The sequence below is a fragment of the Acinonyx jubatus genome, chromosome B1 (genome assembly GCF_027475565.1).
Source record: "Acinonyx jubatus isolate Ajub_Pintada_27869175 chromosome B1, VMU_Ajub_asm_v1.0, whole genome shotgun sequence".
Classification (NCBI taxonomy): Eukaryota; Metazoa; Chordata; class Mammalia; order Carnivora; family Felidae; genus Acinonyx; species Acinonyx jubatus.
This window is the reverse complement of record NC_069382.1, coordinates 30017447-30038985: the sequence shown is the minus strand read 5'-3', so window position 1 is coordinate 30038985 and position 21539 is coordinate 30017447. Positions and strand designations below refer to the sequence as shown.

The 21539-nt window shown below is 41.7% G+C and overlaps 1 protein-coding gene and 1 long non-coding RNA gene across 11 annotated transcripts in view; one reads left to right on the top strand and one right to left on the bottom strand.

The window, feature by feature from the left end:
• Positions 1-21539, bottom strand: part of LOC106966547 (uncharacterized) — a 94370-nt gene that overhangs the window by 10525 nt on the left and 62306 nt on the right. For 4 of the 9 annotated variants that reach the window (XR_003426695.2, XR_008295921.1, XR_003426693.2 and 1 more), the window contains 3 exons: positions 11408-11503; positions 10562-10638; positions 9106-9326 (listed from right to left, as the gene is read on the bottom strand). Coding sequence is in view for 1 of the 9 variants with exons in the window: in XM_053216398.1 (XP_053072373.1) it covers positions 9106-9209 (104 nt within the window). In the remaining 8 variants the exon portion in view is untranslated. Of the gene's footprint in view, positions 1-9105; positions 9327-10561; positions 10639-11234; positions 11504-21539 lie in introns of all 9 variants that reach the window. The other 5 variants (XR_008295919.1, XR_008295920.1, XR_003426694.2 and 2 more) reach the window with 5 other exon arrangements.
• The window catches only part of LOC128314370 (uncharacterized), a 32851-nt gene that overhangs the window by 955 nt on the left and 10357 nt on the right, over positions 1-21539 (top strand). The window contains exons 2-5 of one of the 2 annotated variants that reach the window (XR_008295929.1): positions 393-567; positions 14142-14245; positions 17020-17184; positions 17851-17994. This is a non-coding gene — a long non-coding RNA (uncharacterized LOC128314370). Of the gene's footprint in view, positions 1-291; positions 568-14141; positions 14246-17019; positions 17185-17850; positions 17995-21539 lie in introns of those variants that run through there. The other variant, XR_008295930.1, reaches the window with a different exon arrangement.

Genomic DNA, 21539 nt, shown 5'->3' with positions numbered 1-21539 from the left:
TGAGCCACCCAGGTGGCCCTCCCTCTTGTAAACATAATGGTATCCTGGAACTTTTAATCAGACTCTTTTCATTCATTTTTACTGATCTCTTTGATAATGAACAGGGCAAAGGAACTAACAAGACAATGGAACTTGTTATTTCTGGAAGTCTGAGGAGACTCTTGTAAATTCCCAGCACAATGAGGCGATGATTTGCACAGGCAAAAGGGCCTGAAAAGTCCCAACACCCCATTTTTATGTCTCTCTGTCACTTCTTGCAATATGAGCGGAGAACACACGTACTTCTAAAAATAAGGCCAGATATTCTCTGACAAGTTTAGCCTGACTATAAAGGTGATGAACATGAAAGGGATTCTGCTCTAAATTTAGGCGTTGGGTATTTTCTTTTCTAGAATGATCTCCCATTTTTCCTGGGAAAACTCCAGCACCGAAAAACTGTGAGAAGTAACTATGCAAGGAAGATTCTTTCCACAAAGAGAAAACTCGTGGACTCGGAATATCTAGTCAATTGCTTCTGAGAGCAAGGATGGGCTTGGCGAAATGGAGAAGTCAGATAACACACTTGGGGTCTGGATCTCTCTTATTTTACTTCTGCAGTATCCTCATCTGTAAAATGAAAGGGAAATTGTATACTGGGAAATTACTAACACATCTTTTGGTTTCAGTGTTCTATGATTGGTGAGGTGGTGTATCTCAGTTTGGGATTGGCAAATATTAAGCTTGTATATCGCCATTCTTGCCAGCTATATTAACGGCATACACCTCTAATTAATTGTGAAAACTATTCCTGCTGACCTTGGAATTCCAAGGCCTTAAAATCCTTCTCAGCACAGAATTTCAAGCAGCCACTATCCATCATATGAAAAACTTAAGTGCCATTCCGGATATAATGAACAGCGATGTAATGACAAGACAAAGGAATGGATAGGAATCTGATCTTGGGTCTGATTTGATGCTTCTGTGTAACCCCTTGAGAGGTCAATTAAATATTTTAAAGTTAGATTTGATACAGCTTTTGCATGAAAATAAGTTCTCATTTCTCTGGCGTAATTTTAAAATTATTTAAAATTAAATATTTTAAAGTTAGATTTGATACAGCTTCTGCATGAAAATAAGTTCTCATTTCTGCTGGTCCTGTGATAGTTGCGGATTTCATTTTCCAAGGAATTTTTGGAGTGGCTATAATATTCCCACCAAATACATTTGAGGGATCCAGTTTTCCTGCATCTTCACCAGCATTTAGTGTTCTCACTATTTTACATTTTAGCCATCCTGACATCTCATGGTGGTTCTTTTAAAAAATGTTTTAATGTTTATTTATTTATTTATTTTGTTTTGAGAGAGAGAGAGTGCGAGTGGAGGAGGGGCAGAGAGAGAGGGAGACCCAGAATCTGAAACAGTCTCCAGGCTCTGAGCTGTCAGCACAGAGCCTGACGTGGGGCTAGAACTCATGGAGCATGAGATTATGACCAACTGAAGTTGGATGCTTGACCAACTGAGCCACCCAGGCGCCCCACTCATGGTGATCTTATTTTGCATTTCCCTAATGGCTAATAATGGTGAAGATATTTTCATGGTCTTTTTTGCCTTCTTTATAACATCTTCTATGAAATGTCTCTGCCTGTCTTTAGCCCAAATTCTAAATGGAATTTTTTCCCTTTTTTACTTCTGAGTTTTAAGAATTTTTTTGTTTCGCTTTGTTTTTTACGTATTCTAGATACTAGTTCTTTGTTGGATAAGTAGTTTACTAACATTTTCTCCTACTCTGTATCATGCGGGGTTTTTTCTTTAATTTTGAGAGAGAGGGAGAGAGAGAGAGAGAGAGAGAGAGAGAGATAATGAAAGAGCATATGTGTTCATGGAGGATGGGCAGAGAGTAGGAAAGAGAGAGAATCCCAAGCAGGCTCCTGCATAGACCGTGAGATCATGACTTGAGCCGAAACCAAGAGTCAAACGCTTAACAAACTGAGCCACTCAGGCGCCCCTGTTTTCATCCTTTTAACAGGGACTTCCCCAAAGCAAAAGTTTTTGATTTTGAATTTAACATTTTATGACTTTAATTATTTATTTATTTGGAAAATATTTAAACTTTTTAAACTGAAGAATAGTTGACAGATGATTTTATATTCATTTCAGGGGTACAATACAGTGATTCTACATTTATATACGTTACAAAATAAGCACCACAGTAAATCCAGTTACCATGTGTCACAATGCACAGTTATTACAATTTTATTGGTTGTATTCCCTATGCGGTACTTTGCATCCTTGTGACTTATTTGTTTAATAACTGGAAGTTTGTACCTCTTACTCCGCTTCACCTATTTCACCCATTTCCCTACCCCTCCCCTCGGGCAACCACCAGTTTGTTCTTTGTCTTCGTGAGTCTGTTTCTGTTTTGTTTTGTTGGTTCGTTTGGCTTTTTAGGTTCCCCATATAAGTGAATTGTCTTTCTCTGTCTCACTTCTGTCTTACTCATTTCACTTAGCATAATACCCTGTAGGTCCATGCTTGTTGTCACAAGTGGCAAGATTTCATTTTTTACGGCTGAGCCATACTCCAATATTTTTCTTATCCATTCATCTATCAGTAGACACTTAGGTTGCTTCCATATCTTGGCTATCATATAGGCAAACCCCAGAGACATTGTGGGTTTGGTTCCACACTACTGCCATAAAGTGAATATCACAATAAGGTGAGTCAAATGAATTTTTTGGTTTCCCAGTGCATATGAAAGTTTTATTTACACCAAACTATAGTCTATTAAGCGTGCCATAGCATTATGTCTAAAAAAACCCCCAATGTACATACCTTAATTAAAAAATACTTGGGGCACCTAAGTGGCTCAGTTGGTTAAGCAGTCGACTCTTGGTTTCAGTTTAGGTCATGATCTCATGGTTTGTGGGTTTGAGCCCCGCGTCAGGCTCTGGGCTGACCGCATCGAGTCTGCTCAGGATTCTCTCTCTCTCTTTCTCTCTGTCTCTCTGCCCTTCCCCCACTTGTGTCCCCTCTGTGTCTCTCAAAATAAATACACAAACATTAAAAAAAATATTTTATTGCTTCGGCTCAGGTCGTGATCTCATGGTTCATGAGTTTGAGCCCCACATTGGGCTTGTTGCTGTCAAGCACAGAGCCTACTTCAGATCCTTTGTCTCCTCTCTCTGCTCCTCCCACGTTCATACTTGCTCTCTCAAAAATAAATAAATATTAAAAAATAAAAAATACTTGGGGCGTCTGGGTGGCTCAGTTGTTTAAGCATCTGACTTCAGCTCAGGTCATGATCTTATGGTTCATGAGTTCAAGCCCCACGTAGGGCTCTGTGCTGACAGCTCGAGCCTGGAGCCTGCTTCGGATTCTGTATCTCCTTCTCTCTCTGCCCCTCCCCCACTCGCACTCTGCCTCTCTCTCAAAAATAAACATTAAAAAATTAAAAAATATAAGTAACTAAGTAAAGAAATACTTTACCGTTAAAAAATGCCAACCATCATCTGAGCTTGCAGTGAGTCATAACCTTTTTGCAGGTGGAAGGTCCTGCCTCAATGCTGATGGCTGTTGATTGATCAGGGTGGTGGTTCCGGAAGACTGGAGGGGCCACGGTAATTTCTTAAAGTAGGACAACAAGGAAGTTTGCTGCATTGATTAACTGTTCACTTCATGAAAAATTTCTCTGTAGCATGCGATGTTGTTTGATGACATTTTACCCAAAGTACTTTCAGAATTAGATGCAATCCTCTCAAACCCTGCCACTGCTGTATCAACTAAGTTTATGTCGTATTCTAAAATCTTTGTTGTCAGTTCAATAATCTTCGCGGCACCTTCACCAGGAATAGGTTCCATCTCAAGAAACCACTTTCTTTGCTTATCTATAAGATGCAACTCCTCATCCGTCAACATTTTATCATGAGATTGCAGCAATTCAGTCCTATCTCAGGTTCCACCTCTAACTCTAGTTCCCTTGCTATTTCCACCATATCTGCAGGTACTTCCTCCACTGGAGGCTTGAATTCCTCCAGGTCATCTGTCAGAGTTGGAATCCACTTCTCCCAAACTCCTGTTCATGCTGATGTTTTGACCTCTTCCCATGAATCATGCGTGTTCTTAATTGACATCTAGAATGAGGAGCACTTTCTAGACGCATTCCATTTATGTTGCTCAGATTCATCACAGGAATCACTATCTATGGCAGCTTATCATCTTATAAAAAGTATTTCTTAAATGGTGAGACTTGAAGGTTGAAATTACTCCTTGATCTATGGGCCACAGAATGGATGTTGGATATATACCTAGAAGTGGAATTGCTGGATCATATGGTAACTTTGTGTTTAATTTTTTGAGCAACCATCATATCATTCGGTAATAGCTGTACTATTTTACATTCCTATCAGCAATCCTCGAGGACCCCAATTTCTCCACACCCTTAAATGACACTTGTTTGTTCTGGAGAATAGAATTTCCAAATATAATTTGGAATTATATCTCATTGTGGTTTTGATTTACATGTCCCTATTGATTAATGTTCAGCAGCTTTTCATGTGCTTATCAGTCATCTATACATCTTCTTTGAAGAAATATCTATTTAAGTCCTTTACCAATCTTAAGGTTGGGTTGCTCATTTTTGATTGTCAAGTTGTTGGAGCTTTTAAATTAATTCTGGATATTAATCCCTTATCAGACATATGATTTGCAAGTGTCTTCTCTCATTCTGTGGGTTGCCCTTTCACTCTTTCAACAGTGTCCTTTGATGATGTCCACTTTAACTATTTTGTTGTTCCTCTTGCTTGTGCTTGGTGTCATAATGTTGCTGCCAACTCCAATGTCATGAAGCTTTCCCACCTATGTTTTATTCTAGGAGTTTTATAGGTTTGGGTCTTACATTTCAGTCTTTAATCCATTTGGAGTTAATTTTTTTAATTTAATGTTTATTTATTTTTGAGAGAGAGAAAGAGACAGACAGAGCATGAGGCGGGGAGGGGCAGAGAGAGCAGGAGTCACAGAATCCAAAACAGGCTCCAGGCTCTGAGCTGTCAGCATAGAGCCTGACGTGGGGTTTGAACTCAAAACCGTGAGATCATAACCTGAGCCAAAGTCAGAAACTTAACTAACTGAGCCACCCAGGTGCCCCTGGAGTTTTTAATTGTTAAATATAATGTAAGTATCCATCTTCATCCTTTTGCATGTGGATATCCAGTTTTCCCAGCACCATTTGTTGAAAAGACCATCCTTTCTCCATTTTGAATAATCTTGGCATCCTAGTTGAAAATTATTTGACAGTATATGCATGGGTTATTTCTAGGCTCTCACTTCTGTTCCATGGGTCTATGTGTCTGTTTTCATGCAAGTACAATGTTGTTTTGATTATTGCAGCTTTGTAGTAAGTTTTGAAGGCAGGTAGTGTGAGAACTCCAACTTTGTTCTTTCTGAAGATTGTTCAGGCTATTTGGGTCCTTTGAGATTCCATATGAATTTTAGGATGCATTTTTCCATTTCTGAAAAAATATCACTGAGATTTCCATAGGTTTTTTTTTTTTCTTATAGGGATTGTATAGAATCTGTAGCTTTCTTTGGGTAGTACTAACATCTTAATATTATCAAGTTTTCCAATCCATGAACAGGGGATATATTTCTATTTATTTGTGTTTTTACTTTCCTTCAGCACTATTTTGTGGCTTTTAGTGTATAAGTCTTTTATCTCCTTGGTTAAGTTTTTCCTAAGTATTTTATTATTTTTGATATTATTACAAATGGAGTTGTTTTCTTAATTTCTTCCTTACAGTGTTCATTATTAGTGTTTATAAATGTAACTGATTTTTGCATATTGATTTTTTATCTTGTGACTTTACTAGATGTGTTTATTACTGAATTCTAACAGTTTTTCTATTTGTGAAATGTTTAGGGTTTTCTACAATAAGATCATCTTATTTTGAACAGAGATAATTTTACTTCTTCCCTTTTCCATTTGGATGCCTGTTTCTTTGTCTTGCCTAATTGCTCTAAAAAAAACAACAACTAGAATTTCCAATGTTATGTTGAATAGAAGTGACAAAAATGGGCACCCTTGTCTCATTTCTGATCTTAGAGAAAACTCTTTCAGCTCTTCACCTTTGAGTTTGATGTTAGCTGTGGGTTTTTCATATGTGGCTTTTATTATGCTGAGGTGATTTCCTCCCATTCCTAGCTTATTGAGTGTTGTTGTTTTTAATAATGAAAGGATGTTGAATTTTGTCAAATGCTTTTTCTGCATCAAGTGAGATTTTTTTTCTCTCCATAATTCTGGTAATGTAGTGTATTATATTGATTGATATTCATATGATGAGCCATCTTTGTATTCCAGGAAAAAAATCACACTTGGTCATGGTATATAATCCTTTTGCTAGTATTTTCTTGGGAATTTTTTATCAATAGTCATCAGAGCTATTGGCCTTTAGTTTTCTTTCCTTTTTTATTTATTAAAAAAATTTTTAATGTTTATTTATTAGAGAGAGAGAGAGAGAAGAGATTTAGCAGGGGAGGGGTAGAGATAGAGGGAGACACCAAATCTGAAGCAGGCTCCAGGCTCTGAGCTGTCAACACAGGGCCCCACGTGGGGCTCCAGCTCACAAACTATGAGATCGTGGCCTGAGACGAAGTTGGACACTTAACCAACAGAGCCACCCAGGCACCCCTAGTTTTTTTTTTTTCTTGTTGTATCTTTGCCTGGCTTGGTAACAGGGTAAGGCTAGCCTTATAGAATGAATCTGGAAATGTTCTCTTCTCTTCAATTTTTGGAAAAGTTTGAGAAAGGTTGGTGTTAATTTTTCTTTAAATATTTTGTAGAATTCGCCAATGAAGCCATCTAGTCTAGGGCTTTTCTTTTCTTCTTGAGAGGTTTTGGTTACTAATTCAATCTTCTTATTAATTATAAACTACTCTAGGCTGAATTGTATCCCTACAGAAGTCATATGTTGAAGCCCTAACACCCAATACCTGAGAATGTGACTGTATTCGGAGACAGGGTTTTAATGTAGTCGTTAAAATGGGGTTGTCAGTAAGCAATACGACTGTTGTCTATATAATAAGAGATTAGGACACACACAGAGACATCACATACGTTCATGCACAAAGGAGGAGCACGTGTGAAACCCACACTGTGAGAAACTAAACGTCTGCTGTTTAAGCCACCTGGTCTACAGTATTTTGTTATGGCAGGCCCTAGCAAACCAAACTGCGGATCTGTTCAGATTTTCTATTTCATCGTGATTCAATGTTGGTAGGTTGTATATTTCTGGGAAGTCATCCATTTCATCTAGGTTACCCACTTTGTTGGTATATAATTGTTCATAGTCCTCTCTTTTACTCCTTTTATTTCTGTACAGTTGATAATAATATCCCCTCTTCCATTTCTGATTTTAGTTTCTGTGGTTTTTGGCTAGAGTAGAAGTGTTATTGTCTAACAGTATTCTGTCTTGCTAGGCTATCCCTTTTCTGCCCCTTTGATATTTTCTAGTTGCCTGTTTTTTCAGCTCCATGTCTGGGGTATATGAAAAGAAAAAGGTGCTCCAGGGTACTTTCCACAGTGTTGTTCCTTGGGTACCAAGTTCCCTAGCAGATCACCGTCTCTCCGTTTTGCAGATTCCTTAAAAAAAAATTTTTTTTTTAAATAGTGAGAGGGTTTTTAGTTGTACTTTTCAGAAGGCAATGTGAAGACTGGACTAGATGATCTCTAAAATCCCTCCCTAGTCTGTGGATTTTCGGATAGGCTTTTCTGATTTTGAAATAACTAAACCCTAAGTAAGCAAACAGAGCCACTGTTCCCTTTAGGTGGAGAGTAAATAGATTAGGACTCACTGCTAGCATCAAAACAAAGGCAGAGGCGTCATCATTCTACTGTCTTCAGAGAAACTTTAGGTTTTCCCAAAAGCTTTTCATGGGAAAAGCTTTTCTTTTCTTTTTCGTTTTCTTTTTCTTTTGGAGTGGAGTTCAAAGGTTAAATTTTCCTGTTTTCTTTCTCTCACTGCTAGTAAACTTGCTCTAAGGGCTGAATATTTTCGCTGGCCTTCTAAACTCTGCTTACCCTACTGTCAAGTGGGGGCCTAACTATCGGCACCCAGGGTCTGGAGAGAGCTCCGCACCCAGGAATTTGTCTTCTCCACCCTCCTTTTCCCATAGGCAACCTTGTCATTGCCTCAGCCCCCTGCCTTGACCCTTTGATGTCCCTGCTAATGTCCACTGTTGAGTAGGACAGCTCGTTGTTAGTTCTTGTCCCACATCAGAGGTTGTTCAGGTATATTCCAGAATCTAGTCAGAAGCTTAACCAACTGAGCCACCTTGGTGCCCCATGTTAACTTAGGATTAAAGAAATTATTTAAAAATAAATTTCAAAGGGCCCTGGGTGGCTCAGTTGGTTAAGTGTCTGACTCTTGATTTCTGCTCAGGTCATGATCTCATAGTTTATGGGTTCGAGCCCCACGTTGGGCTCTGCACTGACAATGCGGACAGAGCCTGCTTGGGACTCTCTCTCTCTCCACTCCCTCTGAAATAAGTAAATAAACTTAAACAAAAATTCCCACTCAGAATGTGTCACTTCCTAATTGTTTTACTATAGTTTTCCATTGCCTATACTCGTGATGTTATTTATATTATCTTGCCTGTATGGCAGAAACACTATAGAAGGGTGTGCTCCCAGCCTCACAGGCAGCGATATCACACTGGTGGTTTGAAACTGGCCATAGTGGGAGTACTTAGAGTATGGAAGTTGGAAAATGCCACAATCAGAGCTGGATTTATTGTTTTGTTGACTATGTAAACTTAAGAAACTGATGGAGGGGTGCCTCAGTGGCTCAGTCTGTTAAGCATCTGACTCTTGATTTTGTCTCAGGTCATGATCTCCTGGTTTGTGGGTTCGAGCCCCTCATCGGGCTCTGTGCTGACAGTGTGGAGCCTGCTTGGGGTTCTCTCCCTCTCCTGCCCCTCCCCCACTCGAGGGCCATGCATGCATTCTTTCTGTCTCTCTCTCTCAAAATAAATACACTTAAAAAAAAGGAAAATGATGGAGAAATGTCATTAATGCAGATTAAACTCACGTCTATAGTGGTTATATTATAAATATTCCAAAAATTGAAGAAAAACCTTCTAGTATTCAAAACTGTCATCCACCAGGAAGTGATCCTCATGTCACTGACGAGTGAGTCATGTGCTAACATATGTTTCTGTTGTTTCGCTGTTTTATTCATTAATGTAAACAAAAGTATCCGCTGGCATTCACATCAGAACTACATCCGTGCCATCAATGATGTGAGTGGCTTTTTGGTAAATTGCATACTCAACGAGCATTTTTTCATAGGCTGTTTCTGTCAAAACATGGTTGGATGGCAATTATAGGTTAGCAACTGATACAAGTTTGGTAAAAAAAATAAGCAAAAGGATTCTGTGAGAATCAACTTACATGTAGAATTTACAATAAAAGTATCATAAATTTTATTATTATTTATAAATCATGTGTTGCGCATCCCTTATATCACTAAAATTTATATATATATACGTGTATATATATGTGTGTGTGTGTGTATATATGTATATATATATGTATATATACACACACACACATATATATACACACACATATATATGTACACACATATACACACATATACACACACACACATATATATATATGCATATCTATTTTTTATCCTGGGGAGCCAGCTGTTAAACATTTATCCTTATGCCACTGTTCAGATCCTAATTCTTCACCAAGGGACTTCAAACACCTTATTTTAAAACTCCTTTCACAACCAGAAGATGTACTTTAGGAAAACTTCTATGTATGAAAAAAGTTTGCTACTTGACTGGATTATTCTCAAAGCCCCCATTGTAATCCATGAATTTGCCAGCAGGTGTCACTGTGGTGTAGGGTCACAGTCTGAAGGGCTCCAGGCTTGAGCTCCAATGAAGTTACACAGTATCTCCTAAAGTCTCTTTATGGAAAGACAAAGTCTCATCCAAAATCTCTGCAAACAGGCAACACAGTCACAGAGGTATAATCTTCTAGTTCTGTTTGTTGGCTTGTTTTATATTTTTAAGTCTGCTGCTACGTGTATGTTCAGAAGGCCTAAAACTCTATGGCCTTGCTATTCAAAGTCTGGTTCATGGACCAGCATCACAGGCATCACCTGGGAGCATGTTAGAAATACAAACTCTCAGGCCTGCCCAAGACCTTTTGAATAAGAATATTCATTTTAATAAGGTCGCCAGGGGATCTCTGTGCACACTCAGGGGAGTATGGAAGCAGCTTATAAGTGGCCCATATATTGACGGTTACCACGAGGCTAGGAACAAGATGGAAAAATACTATCCAGCCTCATCGGTCACGAGAATGCAGGTAGTGGGAAAGAGAGGGACACTTCCCGAGGGAGATGTCTGATATTTGCCTTAGTGCATGTTGGATTGCCTAATGTTTTTCTTTTTCATTCTGGAAGGAACTTCTCTGGGTCTTTTCCCACATAAACCGATCGAGCTAACTTCGCCGGTGTTTATCTGTTGCTACGTCGCTTCCACGCTGTGTATTTCAGCCGTACTAACTTACCTGCCAGTGTGACCTTCTTAAAGCTCCAGCCAGACTGTATCTATCACTCCACTCCTTAAAGTGGCTTCCTCCTGCTCCTAGAACACAGACCAGAGTCTCTGTCATGTTTTGTAAGGGCTCCTAGGATCCAGCCCTGACTCACTTTGCCCTCCCTCTTCAGTCCTTCTCCTCTCCTTAGACCCAACACTCAGCTCCACTGGCCTTTTGGCCTCTGCTCCCTCACAATTTTGGGCATTGGCCCATTCTGCTTGCTTTCCCCATATGCTGCACCCCCTGCCCCAATTCATCTATTGTCAAACAGATACTTTCTTTAAAGAACTTAGGAAGTCTATTCTAACCCCCCTCCTAGATGCATCGAAGTCCTTCATTATATGATCCTCTAAGACTTGCATTTTCATTTTGTATGCTTATCATGTTTGTGACGACTTTTTCAGAAGACTCTTTTCTCCGGCAGACTTTTCTCTATAAAGGAGGGAGTATGTCTGCCTCGTTCATCCAAACACTCTGCCATGGCCTTCGACATCCTGAACAATCTGGTCCCCATCTCCCCCACCAGTCCTTCATCTTTCTGCTTTCACCATCTTCTGCCATTCCTGTCTCTTGCCTTTCCCTTGTTCTCCTGTCTCCCAAACACACCAAACATCTCTTGCCATAGGTTTTTGTACTAGCTGACCTTTCTGTCCTGGCCCTTTCGCCACTGTTTTCCTAAGGTCTTTAAGTCTTAGTTATACTTCTGGAGGCAGACTGGATTGGAGGTGTGGTGATAAGCTTTGGTTTCCATCTTATACTACACCTGTCTTTTGATGGATTATTTTGTGGTCCACTGGTAAACAGAAGACAGCTGACCTGTCTTGTGTATATTTGACAAAGGTATGACTCTGGGCAAAAGTCCCTTCTTCTGGAACACCAGGTTGCTAGGTTCACTTCTCCACCAGCTCAGACCTGAAGATGAAGTGGAAAAGAATGGAGAAGAGGCCACCATTACCTTTGGGAGATAAAGAGCCAGGAAGACTTGGGAAACGAGATATAATGGTAGTGAGAGTTGTTGGTGATTTTTTGGCCTACCTGTGAAAGTCTGAGAAGTGGTTAAGGCCCCTTCCTTCTTCATTACTCACAAGTTTACAAAAATAATATCAAGGGAGAAACTAAAATGAAGGCAAGCAATTCAAGTTGTGCTTTCTCTTAGTGTGACAACAGAATTGTTGCTTAGAGAACAAATGTGTGCTTCCATTCTTTCCTTCATTCAGCTCCCTGCTTACAGAGCTCTCGCTGTATGCAATGTCTTGCATTTGGGCCCACACTCATTTTTCTTAACCCAACTACGACGCTTAAACACACCAAACCTTGATCCCCTGATGAATCCATCCTTCAAAGCTTTCAAGTTAAACTGTCTGCTCCTACGGGAAACCTTCCGTGATTCATTCCCTCTGAAGAATCCCTCACTCTCCCTATGTGGATGTGTACAGTTTTATTCACACTGTTTAGTTTAATACAGTTAATTCAATTGAACAAATATTTGTGAAGTGTCTGAACTGTTCCTGGAAATATGCTAGTTGCTGGAATTATAAATGTGAAAAACCACAGTGCCTTCTCCAAAAGGGTTTATAACTGGCCTGGGAAGTCCACTGTAGATGGGCAAGAGAGAATGAAAATCACAGACTGAGAGATGTGCATATCATAACATGTCTGGGAAGCATTCCCTGGTGTGGAATGAATGGAGCATAGGTTTTAAGGAAAGGAGGAAGATGGAGCATGGTAGGAGATGGAGGGAGAATAGGTAACAGTAATATTAATATTAATATTGAGATTAATATTAACTACAGGGACACCTGGGTGGCTCAAGCATTAGTTAAGCATCTGACTTCAGCTCAGGTCATGATCTCACAGTTGGTGGCTTCAAGCCCTGCATCAGGCTCTGTGCTGACAGCTCAGAGTCTGGAGCCTGCTTCATATTCTGTGTCTCCCTTTCTCTATACCCCTTCCCCACTCATGCTCTGTATCTCTGTCTCTCTTTCTCTCTCAAAAATAAACATTAAAAAATTAAAAAAATATATTAGCTACAAGCATTTATTTGCCAGGAACTAAGCCAAGCAGTTCACAGTAACACAGAGATGTTAAGTAACCTGTACAATGCCACACAGCTTGTTAGTGGTAGAGCCAGAATCTGATGTACAGTGTGCGAACTTGAATTTCATTGTAGGTAAATCGTCAGTCCAACGAGCATTTAATAGATACCTTCGATGCACGAGACACTCTTCTAGTTAATGTGCGTGTCTGTCTTCCCTACTGGTTTGTGATTACTCCAAGGGATGGAAATTTTTATATTTATCCTTGTCAATCCCTTGCATTGGAGAGAGCCTAGAATGAAGCAGCCACAAAAGAATTGTAGTTCATTGTCCCCTTCCCTCCTCACCTTCTTTAAAGCAATGCCCTTCTCTCTAGGCTTAGAGCTCCCTATAATCACTAAACCCCAGGCCCTCTTCCTCTCTTCCCTTTAGTGGTAAGTATTTGCTGGTGAGGCGATTTATAAGGTAGAAATGATTGTTATTCTTTTATACTCCCTTAGGTCATGCTTTTGCTTAAGTGAATCTTTGGACAGAAAGCAACAAAATGTTCTTTGAAGAGGAAAGACCCATTTATAAGAAATACCAAAGTCCTAGTGTTATAGTGATGGCAGACTAGAAACATTAAATCTTATAAGAACACTTCATTATGAACGCTCATACTTCTTGGCCACCCACATTTACTTAAGAGTTAAGGGAAAACGAGGGGGTTGGCTTGTAACTTGGGGACCCCAAGTCACATCATGCGATGAACAGGACAAACAGGACAATTAGCCGTGCCAAGGAGTTGTGTTATAGATGTAATGGTTATGGTTCCAGTAGCAGAATGAGAACAAGAAGTATTAAGGGGAAGACATTTCTGGCCTTCCAGATCCTACATGAAGATAACCACCTCTCTTTTAATAAATCTTCTGAGAATTAGATGTTGTTTAAGAAAGTTCTACTGTTGTTTTGTGTTCTGAAAATCTACTCCCCCAAACTACTCTTAGGCCCTGTAAATGTCCTGTGTTTCAAAATTTCCCGTAGATATATATGACTGATTGATAGCAACACATTTATACCTCTTCTCCATCTTTTCCATTGTGAAATACTTCGTAATTTCTAATTTTTTTCCATGTGATTCCTAGAGATGGGAAAGGAAAGGAATTGACTAGGAAAAATGGGACACTTGACACAGAAATTTAACATGCGGTACATTGCTTGAAAAGCACAAAAGGCAGTCAGCGTGTACAATTCCTGGGTGTTGTGAGCACAGCCTAATGGTCTTCGGAGAAGCATAATATATTTTAATATTATGCTAAGATAATATCAAAATTATCTTAGTTATATGTTAATGAGCTAATTTAAGAGTATAATTTGAAAAGTGTAAAAGGGTTTTTATTGATATATAGATGCCTGCACAGCATCCTTTCTTCGGGGGCAGCAGGGGCGGGGGCAGTGACCCTCTGCTTTGCTCCCCAGGTCTTCTTGGATGCCCCTCTGCCACTTACCAGCTGGTACTTTCTTCCTCTTCCCAGATTGGAATGTGGATACACAATACAGAATGGCCAGCCAGTGCTCGAATCTCCCTGGCCAAGATAATTGGTTCATGCTCGGACAAAGGACTCACCAGAGACAAAAGGTTGTGGTTTCTTTTCTTTGCCAAGGAAGGCTTTGGAAGGGGGGCAGATTTTTAGATCAGGCCTTACCCGATGTAAGGGAACAAAACAGGTACATGTGCTGAGGGGCTGTTGGCTCATGAATTGCCCCCTCCAAAGGATCCATGCCCAGAGACCGCTCTCATCTCAAACTGTCCGGAGTTCGCCTGTGGAACCACCCACGTGTGGCTGACCACGGCCACGGCTGGAGGCTTCTTTCCACCTCTCTCCCGTTGCACCCTCTTCTGAGATTTCTGAATAAGTGAGCTGCTTTGTTGTGCCTACAGACAAAGCAAGGGAACAAAACCTCCCTGGATAATTTCTCAGGTTCCAACCACTCCACACTTTGATAGGTGGAGTTAAGTGTGGGCACAACTAGGGGCCGAGAGGAAATCTTGTATCAATTCCAAATCACTGTGAGTGTGCAAGATGGCACGGGAGGAGCTGGCCCTTCTGGGGCAGGCTGCCCTGGAAATTCCGATTCACCAAGAAAGAGTTAAGCTGTCTTGAATGAATTTATCAGCTCTGCATCCACGTAAGAGATAAGAGAACAAAACTGCTACTTTTCCCAGAAAAGTATTAAAGGGTAAGTGAGAAGAGTTATTTATACTTTCAGCTGTCACTTTCAGTGGGCAGTTAAGATTGCCCTAGTGAGTGGCCTCTGCTTATTAATAGAAGGAGTAGGGAAAGAAAAAATGGAGTTAATGTTGCAATAAAGACATGACAGGGCCTCTGGTTTCCAGGATCGGCTTGAAATGAATTAAAGCCAAACTATACCAACAAATCTGTCATGCTGCCCTGAAAACAGGAAGTCTAGGCTGGGCCAGTAAGAATTAGTCACGGCACACACAGGCAAACCCTACCAGACCGAGAATGAAAAATGTGCTTCATCTGCAAAAATCAACTTTTGGAATTTGTACAGTGTTTTCCATTACCCACTCTCTTTTCTCCAAAGGCCAGTCATCAAATAATGCTTGGCTTACTTATGCTTCTGCTGCACCATTAAGTGTATGAATTTGTATATGAAACGGAATCCCAAACTAGCTGTGTGCCCCGAGATGTGATCTCATCTCTCTGCACCTGAGTTTTGTCTTCTGAAGAACAAAAAAACAAACAACAAACAAAAAACGGGGTTGGCATCTCATGGATCCGGGACCTCAATGTGGGGGGAATTAGGAAATAACGTCCTGGACACTTGTTATGCATCCACGAAGTGTTCAGCGCTGTGCTGAGAAATGGTGAAACAAAAAGGAAGAAGATTCAGCCTTTAGAGGATTTCCGGTGCCTGCAGGGAGAGGTACGTTTAACAAAAGGTGCTATAAAAACGGTGATAAGGCCGACAGAAGTGTACATATATATGAAGTACTTCATCGTGTGTCAAATGGGTTTTTCTCTGCCCCAGAATTGGAGCCAAGGACCAAATGTGGATGAAGACCCTACGTGCATCACATTCCAAAGAAACTCTCGAGCTAAAGAGGCCAGCTCTGGCCTCCCTGGGGTTTATTTGGAGGGGCCAGAGCTATGCTGGCCCTACCTCCACCTACCCCTGTCAGGAGAGGAGAAGGGGAAGGTAGAGAGGTCTTAACTGAGTGAATGGCACATGATTCCAGGTGAGAGACTAGTGCCTTTCATCCCCGAAGCCAACTGAGTGGGGTTCTAAGGGGATTTCTTGTAAAGGCTGGAAGTAACTTCAAGACATAGAGATTGACATTTCATTCCTTGGCTCGGTATATGCTGAACCGTCAACCTTCTGGAAGCGCCCTGATGCTCCTGCATACAGAGAATGTCTTAAGAGTTATCGGAGGAGTATGCCGAAGTCCTAGGGTCAGGCCTACACTGTCCTTTTCAGTCCCAGAATCTCACGTGTGCCCTGAGGTTTGCAGACATACTTGAGCCAATAGGGTTCACATCTAGAGATTTCTGAGGAGGAAAGACCCACCAGAATGGGCTACTCTCAGAGGCTTGAACAGATTGTAGTATCCAATGTTTGGGGGGAAAGGCGGGACAAGCTATGCCTCATCCCAGCCCTTCACAGTCCTTAGAGGGTACAGGAGGGGACTCCAACATCCCGGAGACTTCAGAGTCCTGGTGGCTCTATGTGAAGAGCGCCAGGTTTAACTGAGAAGCAGCAGCTGTAGGCTGGCCTAGGGAGCCGCTGTACCCCACGATACACTGTTGTACCCGGAGGCGCAGCTGGGGTGCATGGAGATGGTGGTCAGATGGTGGAGATACTGTGGAGAAGTCCTCAGTAATGGAGGGGCTGGGTTAAAGCCAATCTCTTTCTAAGAATACCATCACACTGCTGACTTAGAAGCCACCAGCACTGGGTGCAACCAGACCGAACCAGACCGAGTCTGGGGAGGGACCCTTACCAGGCAACTGCCTCCACCAACCCTCTTCCCTTTTCTCAACACTAGAAGAACATCAGGCTAGAAAAAGGAACGGGTGTTTTAGATCCAAATCGAGAGATTTTCTGGTATCTCACAGGTACTAAAAATTCAGAGTCTGCTCCATGTTGTTAAGGGAGATACTGCCCAGAGGGGAAGAAGGAATCAAGGTGGCCTAGTTGAAGGTAGTTACTAGAGTAAAAACAAAACAGTTCCATATTTATACCCCAGTAAGCCTTCCAAATATCCTCCACCCTCCTTTTCAACATCAAGGATTATGGACTTCATACTTGCAGACAATAAAAAGCCATCTGAGTGTTTGATAACACATGTTAGGATGCTTTAATGATGGAACTCTGGCAATATTACAGAGGCAGAGGCAGAGGACGAGGAGATCAGAAAAAACAGGAAGGCATTTTGCAGGATTTGCAATAGCTCCGTTCAGAAGCAATGAATGTCTGAGACAGAGCGTGACAATGAGGAGGAAATCAGCAGCAGCCCAGAGTTATCTGAAGGTCACTGGACAGTGCTAAGAGGTGTGTGAGAAGGAGCAGTCACATGTGACTTCTAGCTTGACCTGTTAAGGTAGGTGATCCTGCTATGAATCATGGGACGGGAAACAGATTTGTGTGGGAGGAGGGTGGGAGGGAAAAGAATAATAACCGACATTTATTAAGCATCTGCTGTGTACCGACACTTTTCTGAGTGGCTTACACATTTCAGCCTTTTCATAACCTTACGAATAGATACTATTTCTATGGAGGAGGTAAGCTACATTTGGTTTCATGCTGTCACATTTGAGGTGCTTATTTGACAATCAGATAGATGTTCGGTAGGGTTTTGGAATACCTCTCTTGAATGTAGGAGTTGAGTTGTGGCTGGACACGAAAGAATCCCACAGATGGTGATCCTTGCCTCTGGAAAGCGTCTGGGGGAGCATGTCGTATTCTCACACTGCCACAGACCCTGTGAAACTGGGAAGCCCACCCCTCAAAGAACAGAAAGGAGAGGAGTGTGACAGAGGTTGCTCACATAATCCATGTCCTCTTCTTCCTGGGGGCCCAGTTAGGTGGCATCTCCCAGCCTCCCTTGCAGCTGGGTGTGGCTGATTTCTAGCCAGAAGTATATGCGAGCAGAATCCTTGCGGCCATCACCCATGCAAAATTTCACGTGGGTTTTCTCATTCTCCTTTCCGCTTCCAGACAAGACGTCCAGGGAGACTGGGGACGTCATATGTATTTGACAAAGCCTCTATCAGCCTGGTTCTCCTAGTGACTATGTTAGGGAAGAACATTCCTCCCTATCATCACCAACCCTGATGACGTGAAATTGTCCCGGGCTGCCAGGTGAGCAAGAAATACATGTCTCTTTGCACTCGAGTCATTACATATTCTGGAGTTTCCTTTTTACAGTAGTTACTACCGTGACCAAAGCACAGAGGCCCATGGAAGCCACGATGAAGCACTAAAGAGGGGTGAGCACTTCTTTATGCTATAGCGTCTTATGTGGAATTCACACTTCCTTCAAAGGGAGCATACACTTAGGTTAGGCTTGTAGAATAAGTCAATAATGTGACTTCACTTATCATAAGATTTCCCACAAAATAAGTGAAGACCTAAATCCCAGAGTGACTTAAAAAAAATTTGGGGGCACCTGGGTGGCTCAGTCGGTTAGGGGCCTGACTTGGCCTCAGGTCATGATCTCATGGTTTGTGAATTTGAGCCCTGCATTGGGCTCTGTGCTGACAGCTCAGAGCCTGGAGCCTGCTTGGGATTCTGTGTCTCCCTCTCTCTCTGCCCCTCCCCTACTTGTGCTCTCTCTCTCTCAAAGACAAATAAACACTAAAAAACATTTAAAAAAAAAAAAACAGTTTTCTCCCAAACTTCTGATCTGGTCTGCTTTAACTTTTGAAGCAGGAGCAAATCTGGAGTGAAAGTTCACATCACATGCTGCAGGGACGAGTTCCTTTCTTACTTCAAGGCATCTGACTTGCATGTGCTCTGTTCAGTACAGTATATCAGGGGATTCCCTTTCTTTGCAGGCACAGCACAAAGTGAAGGTCAATCAGCACATAATTGTAGGAACATTGCTGTGTTGAAAGCAGACTTCATTACTCTTCGTGAATGCTACCTGATATTGACTGAGGCATCATACGGAGAAAAAAATTAATGGATCCTGCATATTTTGCAGTGCGATGTACTGTGATTACTGTGGCGTATGTATTAGAACTTTGGTTGAAAGTGAAGTCCCTAAAAAAAAAAAATGAAGCCCCTGTGCATTTTGCACAGGAATATTATAACGGGATTTGCAGACACAAAGCACACTGAACAAATCATCGGGACACACATTTCAGGCATTTTCTAGGACCAGCTGCTAAGTCATGATTCAGACACATGCCTTACTATAAATTCCATCTCAAGGCACCAGCAACTTTTTGCTCTGCGTGTGTGTGCGTGTGCACGGGCGTGTGAACTCCCTTGTGAGCAGGAAGCCTGCAGACACTGGACAAGGAAATGTAACGCCCAAAGGGCCACTGAATAGGCTTCGCCCACTTGTAAAATCAGCATCCTCAGCATTAAGATAAGATTGGGTGGCAAAATGCTTAATTCTCATTTAAACAAAATAGAGCCTCACATATCAGGAAAATGTACCTTGGAAATAAGACCTAAGCGACCTCCAAAGGAGAAAAGAAGGAACTGAATGCACCCTCATCATCTGAGAGACAGCCCGTCTCGTAAATTTCACATCAACTTAGTTTGGCCTCTAAACCAAATCTGCCTTAATGCTATTTGTAGATATAGATGCTGTCTTTTTCATTACCGTTATCAAATGATGCATTTGCGGCTCAGCTCTGAGCTTCTTGACCCATTAAGTGGATTAGATTGCCTGTTGCCTTTGTCCTTTTGGCTTTTGCTTTATCCTCAAATATTCTACCCTTTTATACTACGTACATAACATACACACATTATTATGTATGACATGCACATACACGTGTCTGCAGTCCCAATTAGCCTGACGACCCCAGCCCTTCTGTTTTTAAGAGGACTGTGTTCAAATCTCTTATCACAGTCACCAATCCTTCCCTGTAGCAGCAGCAGGAGCTAAAATCCTCTGAGAAATGGAATGTCACAAGCCCAGCCCAGGGCTCCTTGTAGAGCTACACTCAGCATATTGTGGATCATGCTCCCTATTAAGCTCCTGGCTGGTGCATCATGGTAGATTCGTTTTCAGGAGCAGCTTATGTGCCACCCTCCCCCCCCCCCCCCCCCCACCACCCTGCTCTGTCTCTGTCTCATGCATGATAATCACAAGCCCATAGGAGCTGCAGCAGAAAAAAAAAAAGGCTCAGGACAAGTCCTGATGGTGTTATTACCATGAAAATGATGCCCTTGTACATTTGGGAAAAAGTTAAAGGGGGAAAAATAAAAGAGGGAGACAAAGAACAAGGATTTGGTCCTGACTCTTGAAGCAAAAGGATACCTCTAGCAAAGTTTGCTGTAGATACAATTAACCTCCATGATCAGCTAAATATTGAGGGTCCACCATATGTGATATTACTCTGCTGGGTATTGGGAACGCAGCTCTGAACAAGACAGGTGCTCTCAGCAGGAGCTGGTTCAAGGAGACACATAGTTAAACAAGCAATCTTAGTAAAATATAGCAGCAATTGCTGTGATATGTGTACTTAAAATGAGCATTCAGAAGGGGATCCTAATGTGTTCTAAGTTTAAAGGGGGTTCTGGGCCCAGTTCCAATGTGGTGGGCGGCGGGGGGGGGGGGGGTTCTCACACACTACCAAACAATTCTTGGACACTAGTTGGGTGTCCTACAATTCAACTCAATTCTGACACTATCTACCTGGAGATCCTGCAGCATCAGTCCTATAAGAGTGTCCCCCCCCTTTTTTTCAGATGCCAGTCACAGGCCCAGGTTATCACCTGCGCTTCTGACTGATTGGCTATAGATTGGGGGTTCCAAACCTCCTCCTCAGGTTTGATAAATGTGCTCGAGTGGCTCAAGGAACTCAGACAATCATTTCACTTGATTACTGGTTTATTATAAAAGGGTATAACTCAGGAACAGTCAGATAGAAGAGATGCATAGGGTAAAGTATGGGCAAAGGGCCTGGGGTTCCATGCCCTCCCTGGGTGCTGCCACTCTCCCAGCACCTCTACGTGTTCACCGACCCGGAAGCCCTCTGAAACCTGTCCTTTTGGGGTTTTTACAGAGGCTTCATTATGTAGGAATGATTGATTAAATCACTGGCCATTGGTGATGGATTCAACCTTCAGCTCCTCTCCTGTCTCCAGAGTTCAGGGGCCAGGACTGAAAGTCCCAACCTTCTAATTACACAGTTGGCTACTGTGGCAACCAGTCCCATCTTTAGGTACGGTCCAAAAGTCACGTCATCAATGTGACAAAAGACAACTTTATCCCTCTCATCAGGAAATTCCAAGAATTTCTGTGCCAGAAACAGGTCAAAGACCAAACATATATTTCTTTTTTTCCCCAGTGTTATTGAGAAATATGGACATACATCACTGTGTATGTTTAAGGTGTTTAGCATGATGCCTTGATTTATATGTATTGTGAAATCATCACCACATAGATTCAGCTAACATTCATCTTCTCATATAGATACAATAAAAAAGAAAAGGAAGAAGAAAAGAATCAAGGAAAACAATTTTTTTTCTTGTGATGCGAACTGTTAGGATTTACTCTCATGACAACTTCCCTGTATACCTTACAGCAGTGTTAGCTGTGGTCACCACGTTGTACGTTACATCTCTAGTACTTATTTATCTTTCAACTGGAGGTTGGACCTTTTGACCGCGTTCCTCCAATTTCCCCTCCCCACCACCTCCTGCTCTGGTAACCACAAGTCTGATCT